The sequence below is a fragment of the Mastomys coucha genome, unplaced genomic scaffold (genome assembly GCF_008632895.1).
Source record: "Mastomys coucha isolate ucsf_1 unplaced genomic scaffold, UCSF_Mcou_1 pScaffold18, whole genome shotgun sequence".
NCBI lineage: Eukaryota > Metazoa > Chordata > Mammalia > Rodentia > Muridae > Mastomys > Mastomys coucha.
In genome coordinates this window covers 98,069,835-98,078,948 of record NW_022196900.1, presented here as the reverse complement: position 1 = coordinate 98,078,948, position 9,114 = coordinate 98,069,835, and the positions used below count along the sequence as shown (strand labels likewise).

The following is a 9,114-nucleotide window of genomic DNA, read 5'->3' as shown; positions in this document are numbered from 1 at the left end:
CGGCTTCTGTGTCCTTGTACAGACCTCAGCGGAAGGGGCAGCCAGGTTCCAGCGCGGCTTCTGTGTCCCTGTACAGACTTCAGCGGAAGGGGCAGCCAGGTTCCAGCGCGGCTTCCTGCCTCGAGATCTGGTTAAACGTGGATCTTTCTACTTAAGATGAAATCCTAACTAAATTAAGCAAGAATCCCTCCATTTTGGATTTTAGTTAATTCCAGATGTAGGCAAGTTGACAACCAAGAACAGTCATCAACGGAGCCGAAAGGAAGAGAGATGAGCAGCGGAAGGGTGAGCTGGTCTTGCAGAGCACTCAAGCTTAGTTCCTAGCACCCAGACTGCACAGTTTCCTGGAGCTTCAAGAGATCTGACCTCTTCTTCTGGCCTTCTCAGGCACCTCCACACATACAGCAGAAATGTGTGCTTGGGCCACACACAATCATGTGCACACACATAAAGAGAAGTAAAGGTAATCTTTGAAATGTTACGTAAAGCAAAGTAATCCAGTAACCTTGATAGACAATACAGATATTTTATTAAGTTTTTATTTACTTTTTTTTTCCTTTTTGGTTTTTTGAGACAGGTTTCTCTGTGTAGCCCTGGCTGTCTTGGAACTCACTCTGTAGACCAGGCTGGCCTCGAACTCAGAAATCCCCTCTCTCTGCCTCCCAAGTGCTAGGATTAAAGGCGAGCACCACTACCGCCTGGCTGAGAAACCCTGTTTTTTTTTTTAAAAAAACCAACAAAATAATAATTTTAATTGTTATTGTTGTTATTGTACTTTGGTGAGAAAAAAAAGTCCATTACCTTAAGTCTTTAGCTTGAATGAAAAAAAAAGATTAATACAGAGTCCATATTAAGATGATTGGAATGGTTTCTATTCATGTCAACTTTTTTTTTCTTTTTTAAAGATTTATTTTATTTATTTTATGTGTATGAGTACACTGTAGCTGTACAGATGGCCATGAGCTATCATGTGTGTGGCTGTTGGGAATTGAACTCAGGACCTCAGCTGGCCCCACTCGCTCCACCTTAATTCACTGTAGCTGTCTTCAGACGCACCAGAAGAGGGCGTCAGATCTCATTATGGGTGGTTGTGAGCCACCATGTGGTTGCTGGGATCTGAACTCAGGACCTTCGGAAGAGTAGTCGGTGCTCTTAACTGCTGAGCCATCTCGCCAGCCCCCATGTCAACTTTTTTAGCAGTGCTATTTATTTTGTTCACTGTTTGTTTGTTAAAGATTTATTTATTTATTTATTATATGTAAGTACACTGTAGCTGTCTTAAGATATCCCAGAAGAGGGCATCAGATCTCATTACAGATGGTTGTGAGCTACCATGTGGTTGCTGGGATTTGAACTCAGGACCTCTGGAAGAGCAGTCAGTGCTTTTAACCGCTGTTGCTCATTGTCCCAAAATCATAAAATAATTTTATCTGCAAGTTGTGTGTGGTGGTATACAGGCTGGGGTTGGGGACAGAGGAAAATGGATCTCTTGAGTTTGAGGACAGCTTGGTCTACAGAGCAAGTTCCTGGACAGCCTGGGCTACACAGAGAAACCCTGTCTGGAAAACCAACAGACCATCTGCAGAGGTTTTGGCCTTGCTATCAGCAGGGGGAGAAACTACATTTTCTTTTTCCGGTTTGCTGTGATCAGCTTTCCCGTCAGTCTGGCTTTAGAAGTTGACATGGAAGAATGATGACAAAGACTCCTGAGAGTGTCTTCATTTCCACACACATTGTGGCATGTTCATGTGCACAGTTCTGCGCATGCACACACTTCCCAAACGAATCATTACACCTGTAATAAGACAATATCCCTTGCCCTTAACTAGAGATTCTCATGTGGGGAAATCATTAGTGTTATTGGGATTGGAAGGTTATGAGAAGGAATAACTAGGAAATTATGGTGGCCTTCAGGTATTTTCCCAGGAGTGATCCTTCCTTAGTCACATGAACAGTTTGAAGCCTGCATGGATTATGAAAGGCTCTGTCTCAAAAAAGCAAAATTGTTGAGTTTAATACTGCATATCTGTATCCCTAGTACTAGCTTGCAGGGGGTTAGTGAATCATAGTCAGTCCTACACATCATGAAGAAACCCTGGCTCAAAAAAAAGGGAGCGGGGATCTCTTGGTGCAGTGATGAATTTTATACTGTAGACAACTGAGGGAAGCACCGAGGACTGTGTCATGATTTGAAGTGTCTAATGAAAAGAGCCACTCAACACATTTTCCCTCCTGATTCAAGCTTATGGGTTACGTAGAAGAAAGAAATCATTAGCTTCCTGATGAGAAGTCCTTTAAAAAGCACTGATTCAGAGCTGGGTATGGTGGCATGTGCTATCCTGACCCACATAGAGACTTCCAGGGCAGGGCTATGTAGAGAAGCTCTGGCTTTCAAAACAGATGGTGGTGGCACAGGCCTTTAATCCCCACACTTGAGAGCAGAGGCAGGAGGATCTCTGTAAATTCAAGGCCAGCCTGGTCTACAGTATAAGTTCCAGGACATGCATGGCTGCACAGAGAAACCCTGTCTCAAAAAAAACAAACACAAGGGCTGGTGAGATGCCTCAGCAGGTAAGAGCACTGACTGCTCTTCCGAAGGTCCTGAGTTCGGATCCCAGCAACCACATGGTGGCTCACAACCCTCCCCCCGAACCCCCCAATGAGATCTGATACCCTCTTCTGGTACATCTGAAGACAGCTACAATGTATTACACAGGAGCGAGGGGTGGGGTGCGTCCTGAGTTCAATTCCCAGCAGCCACATGATGGCTCATGGCTACCTGTACAGCTACAGTGTACTCATACACATAAAAATAAATAATTAAAATAAACCACAATTATTGCTTTAGATTCTATCTTGTTCCCTGTTTCAACAAAACAAACCAACCAACTGGGCTTAGCAAGTAAAGGAGCTTGCCAACAAGTCTGACGACCTGAGTTGGATCCCAGTGACCTACATGGTAGAAGGAAAGAATCGCCTCCAAGAACTTGTCCTCTGACCTCCACGTGAACATCCAGTCTCGAGCTCCAACCACAGCTACCACTGCCAGGCTTCCCATAATGCTCAAGCGTAAGCTTTCCCATCTTAAAGGAAAAGAGACTTTTTCAAAACCACCAGGAAAAAAACACGTTACTTTATTATATAAGTAGTATCTTGAATAGGAAACTATGTTGTCATGGAAACTCACATTAAGATCATAGCTTTTTAACTAACGATGCCTATATAGGTAAAAAATATATAAGTTCTTCAAACAACACAAGTCCCACAGGGTGGCCACAATGTTGAATTGCTACACTGTATCATCTGAAATGTCATCTAATCACAAAGTAACTGTTAAGGAAAACATTTTCATCCCAGTGTTAAGTATGTAGACCCAGATTCCTTAGCAGTGAATAAATATGTAAACAGCAAGTGTACTAGCATACATGTGTAGTCTACTCAAGATCATGGACAAGTTCTGGGTCTAGTCAGACCTACATAGCAAGATGCTCTCTTAATTAAACAAAAGCAACAACTAAACATGGGTAAATTCTGGCTTTGGAAATGAGCATGCAACCACAAGTTCATATTAAAGAGATGCAGGGAGGGGCTGGAGAGATGGCTCAGCGGTTAAGAGCATTGACTGCTCTTCCAGAGGTCCTGAGTTCAAATCCCAGCAACCACATGGTGGCTCACAACCATCTGTAATGAGATCTGACTCCCTCTTCTGGAGTGTCTGAGGACATCTACAGTGTACTTACTTAAATAAATAAATCTTAAAAAAAAAAAAAAAAAAAAGAGATGCAGGGAAGGGGTCGACAGGACAGCTCAGTAGGGAAAAGTGCTTGCCCAGTGTCCTAAGTCTGATCCTGAGAATCATGTAGCAGGAGTGGACCAGCATTGTCAAGCTGCCCTCCGCTCCACAGGCACAAACCATGGCGTGGCATGCAGAAGGCAGAAGCAGGTGGATGTCTGTTGGAGGCCAGCCTGATCTACATAAATAGCTGCATCCAGACCATTCAAGGCTAATAGTAAGGAACTGGTTCAAACAGATCAAAAAACAACACACAGACCCTAAGTAAATATAATTTGTCCAGCATAATGGCTCAAGAGTCAGTAATTCCAGTAGAGGCTTGCCAGTGAGTGCCAGGCCAGCCCCAGCCTCAGACGGAGACCCTGCCATTAACATCCATGGGGCCTCAGGAAAGCCTCCACTCCTGGCTTTCTTATTAAGCTCAAGAAAATATATCCTTTCTCAGTGAGTGTAAGGGGTGTTGTTGTTGTTGTTGTTGTTCAGTTGACCAGCTCCCTTCCTGAGGATTTTATTAAAATGAAGGAGGATAACAAAGTCCACTTTATTAATTGTCACTCCTTCTGCCCACTCCCACCCCCACCCCCGGTCACCCAGAGAGAAGCCAAGCTGACAAGTTGATGCACTTGCTCCTCAGTCACTCTGAGTCCAGAGGGAAGGTCAGCTGCACTCTTGTGTTGGAGACTGTACTTTGTTAGGACGGACAGCACTCTTGTTTGGTTGGTTGTTTTTGTTTTGTTTTATTTTGTTTTTTGTTTTTCCAAGACAGAGTTTCTCTGTGTAACTCTGGCTGTCCTGGAACTCACTCTGCAGACCAGGCTAGCCTCGAACTCAGAAATCCACCTGCCTCTGCCTCCCAAGTGCTGGGATTAAAGGTGTGCACCACCACCGCTGGGCTGGATAGTACTTTTTTAAAGATTTATTTATTATATGTAAGTACACTGTAGCTGTCTTTAGACACTCCAGAAGAGGGCGTCAGATCTCATTATGGATGGTTGTGAGCCACCATGTGGTTGCTGGGATTTGAACTCGAGACCTTTGGAAGAGCAGTCAGTGTTCTTAACCGTTGAGCCATCTCTCTAGACCCTGGATAGTACTCTTAATAATGACATCCCTAGCTTGAAATTCAAACTTGGAATGTACCAAACTTTGAAACTCTGGGGCCAGCATTATATCACATGTGGGAAAGTTTGAGCAGTGAAGTTTGTTTCTCATAAATTTCTGAAAAGTCCTATATGCTGTTATCTTGAGTCTCTGTAGCATGTGCTTGAAAGGTGATCGCTGTGTTTGCCTTGAGTTATGTATCTGTAAGAGTCTCAGGAGCTTAACCGACCTGTCCAAGGAGTGGGCAGTGTCCCTGAACCAATGTTTAGAGTCTTAGCTCCAGAGCTGACTCCCATTGTTCCGTCACAGTTGTCACTGTCGATACTCTAAGGGTCCCACATATAGTGATGTGTTTCTTTGCTTTTTTGAGGTAAGGTCTTGCTGTGTAGCCCAGGCAAGTCTCAAACCCCCAAGTCTTAGTGCTGCTGCCTCTAGGAGGTCAGGTGACAGGCACACTGACCCACGAGGGGACAGTTAAGATCAGTTGTTGAAGCTGCAGTTGCTTTTTGGTGGCCTATGTTGGTGAAAGAATGTTAACTCTTCTTTCCAGACTCCGCCAGTGTCACCCAAGTGTGGACTCTAGAAACCTTGGCCTCGGTGTGGCCCTGACAGCCAGTTGCTGCGTTCATTCCTCGTAGTTGATGTTTCTTTCTCTGTTTGTCATTACTGATGTCTGTGTCTCCCTGTGTTGTGTGCTTGCTCTTCTGACTGCAGTAGCGACTCCAGCAGCACGGCCAGTGATGACTCTCCGGCCCGCTCAGTTCAGTCGGCTGCAGTTCCCGCACCCACTTCCCAGTTGCTTTCGTCTCTTGAAAAGGATGAGCCCCGGAAAAGTTTTGGGATCAAAGTTCAGAATCTTCCAGTCCGCTCTACAGGTAAAGTTTTATATTAGCGCAGTTTCCTCTCAGCTGAGAGAGGTGGCAGCGCTCACGGATGAGCTGGAGTGGGCAGGTCAGTTGACCATGTCCTGCTTCTGTGGCTCATTAGCGTTTGATGCCTTGAACATAAAGCAGCGGAGTGTAACTGTGTGTGGCTTATTTCCTAAGCATTGAAAGCAAACTTCCCAGCAGGAGAAGGGGGAGGAGGGAAATTAGGCCTTGGGAAGCAGGCTGGCCAGCATGGAATGATCCTCAGGCAACCAGTTAGCCACACAGTAAGGAAGCGGGGGCTCGGGGACAGCAGGCTTGGGATTCTCATTGTATGCCAAAAGAGAGACAGAAGCAGCAATTGGGCTTTGGAGTTGAAGCTCAGAAAAGCAGGCACAGGAGCTTTAAGTGTTTTATTTATGGGCAATAAATACATACACAGACACACATTCACATGTCCAGGAACAACACAGATATAGGCAGAACATGGTTTGCTTTGGAAATAGATATTTTTCTAGATTAAATGTTTTGGTTGGGGGAAGTGGTTTGTTCTGGGTTGCAGATACCATGAGAAAGTTTGCTTGTTTTTGCTTGGCTTTGTAGATACAAGCCTTAAAGATGGCCTTTTCCATGAGTTTAAGAAGTTTGGCAAGGTGACTTCAGTGCAGATCCACGGGACCTCCGAGGAGAGGTATGGCCTGGTGTTCTTCCGGCAGCAAGAGGACCAAGAAAAAGCACTGACTGCATCGAAGGGAAAGCTCTTCTTTGGCATGCAGATCGACGTGACTGCATGGGTAGGACCAGGTAAGAGCGGAGAGTCGGCTGCCAGTGAGAACATCACATCACCCAGTTCAGTCGCTTTGTGAGAGGGGTGGCACAGTCTGCTTTCAGTTCTTAATTTACTGGCCCCATGTCTTAGTTTTTAAAGGTAGCTGAGTCCTTTGGTCACTGAGCTGCTCTGAGTGGGGCAGAGTTGTGGTGCTTTTGCCATGGGGATACCCATGCCTGTGAGAGTCTGAGTGTAGCTTAGACCATGGGGGGGAGGGGGGGGGGGACTCAGCCTTCCCTGAAGGACTGGAGTGACTGACGTTTCAGAGTGAGACCAGAACAAGCCTGCATTAGAAAGCAAACTCCATGTTAATCATTTGAGGGAGTCATTTGCATTTTGTCTAGCATAAATGAAATCTGCTATTTTAGATGTCTGTTACAGATTTTGAATTGTCTTGTTACTGGATCAGAGCCTGGACCCTGAAGGCAGACTTAAGCTAGGCTTAGCCATCATCCTGGGACCTTCAGTTAGTGTGAAAGTGAACAGTTGAGGGGCTCAGTTTAAGAGCACCCACTCACTGCTCTTGCAGAGCCTCTGGGATTGGTTCTCAGTACCCACATAAGGCAGCACCCCACTGCCTACAACTCCATTTGCAGGCATGTGTGCCTTCTTCTGGTCTCTGGGCACCATGTACACGTGGCATACATTCACACACACACACATACACATAGAGAAAGGAGACAGCACATTCATTATTCAGTGGCTGTATCAGGAAGACCATGGATACCCCAACACCCTGGGTTTTTTCCAGGGTGGTGACATGAGATTATCGTTTAATTAGAGGGCAGAAGGTGTACACGGCTAAGCAGTCCTGCTGGTTAATGTCTCTGAGCAGATGCAGGTGTGTCTTTAGAGACGTGAGGACAGTTGGCATGGGTGTAACTGACCCCTTGAGAACGAAGAGGAAGCACTTCTGTTAGCTTGGCCCTCCTGAGAGACCCTGCCTGTAAGGCTGCTACGGTCAGTTGTTGTCCCTTTCAGGAAAAAAAAAAATGCTTGTTTTAAAGCAGACAGGCCCCACCATGTCTTACCAAATTCAGGATTTAGATGTTTAAACAGACTGTGAGCAGTTTAATAGACGTATTAGAGCTGGGCAGTGGTGTTGCATGCCTTTAATCCCAGCACTTGGGAGGCAGAGGCAGGCGGATTTCTGAGTTCAAGGCCAGCCTAGTCTACAAAGTGAGTTCCAGGACGGCCAGGGCTACACAGAGAAACCCTGTCTTGAAAAAACAAAAACAAAACAAAACAAAACAAAAAAAAGACTTTGAATAGAATTTATAGGGGCTGGTGAGATGGCTCAGCGGGTAAGAGCACTGACTGCTCTTCTGAAAGTCCTGAGTTCGGATCCCAGCAACCACCTGGTGGCTCACAACCATCCATAATGAGATCTGACGCCCTCTTCTGATGTGTCTGAAGACAGCTGCGGTGTACTTAGATGTAATAATAAATAAATCTTTTTTAAAAAAAAGAATTTATAGCCCATTTTTATGGTAAATCTTAGATTGTTCATCTTATTTGATAAAAAGAATATACACTGTTAATATGAACATGTAAATGATATTTATATTAAGCAAGCATAATATTGGCAAAGTGGGTATTGTAAAGTTACATTTATATATATAGTTTTATAATGTCATTTTAAAATGGAATTTGGGTATATTGTTACTGTAGTCATTGCTGACAAGGATAACTTAAGTGAGAAAGGGTATGCTTTGGCTCACAGTTCTGGTGTCCATCTCAGTAGGGAAGAGGCAGTTGGGAGCTTGAGGTGGCTGCTCACATGTACCAGCACCTGAATGCAATAGTCACCCTCATTTAGGGTCATTTCCCCACCTCAGTTACCCTACTCTAGAAAGCCCGCACCACACTCTCATCCACATACTCCCATGATAGTTCTGAAGTCCTCTCAGGTGACAGACTAGACATCATACCAGAATCCAGAGGGCATTCTTTGTCCAAAGAATTCCTTGTCCCATTACCCACTGAGTTGTAGTTGTCCTGCCCTAAATTATGGTCAACTGAGAGCCGCTCACGAGTCCTTTATTGTTTTGTTTTCTTGAGACTGAGTCTCACTGTGTGGCACAGGCTAGTCTAGAACTCACTGTGTAGTCCTCCTGCCTTAGCCTCTGGAATGCTAGGTTACAAGTGAGCGTCACCACAGATATCGGCGGTTCTCCTTGAATTGCTGTGGACGTTATAGAACTCTTGAGAAACACTCAGTGTGTACCTAACCTGTGTGGGTCTTAAATGATCATCAGTCAGTTGTTAACTAGTGAAGATTTAATTCAGGGGCATTCATGTAAGATGGCACTAGAATCTTTACGCTTGTAAGGATAGTTTTAAGATGTTTAGTGTATAAGGCCTTCTAATCTTAGTGTATAACATTAAAAAACAGTTGGGTTGTTATTCATTCTTTTGAGACAATCTTTTTCTGTAACCAGGCCAACCTTAAATTCAACATCTATTCCTTCCAGTTCCCAAATACTGGGGTTAGAGATGGGAACCACCATGCTCAGCTCGTTTTT

The 9,114-nt window shown here is 44.7% G+C and overlaps 1 protein-coding gene across 2 annotated transcripts in view; it reads left to right on the top strand.

The window, feature by feature from the left end:
• Spen (spen family transcriptional repressor) overlaps positions 1-9,114 on the top strand; it is a 77,849-nt gene that overhangs the window by 43,185 nt on the left and 25,550 nt on the right. For both annotated transcript variants that reach the window (XM_031379335.1, XM_031379334.1), the window contains exons 4-5: positions 5,609-5,769; positions 6,364-6,564. In XM_031379335.1, coding sequence (XP_031235195.1) covers positions 5,609-5,769; positions 6,364-6,564 — 362 coding nt within the window. The remainder of the gene's footprint in view (positions 1-5,608; positions 5,770-6,363; positions 6,565-9,114) is intronic.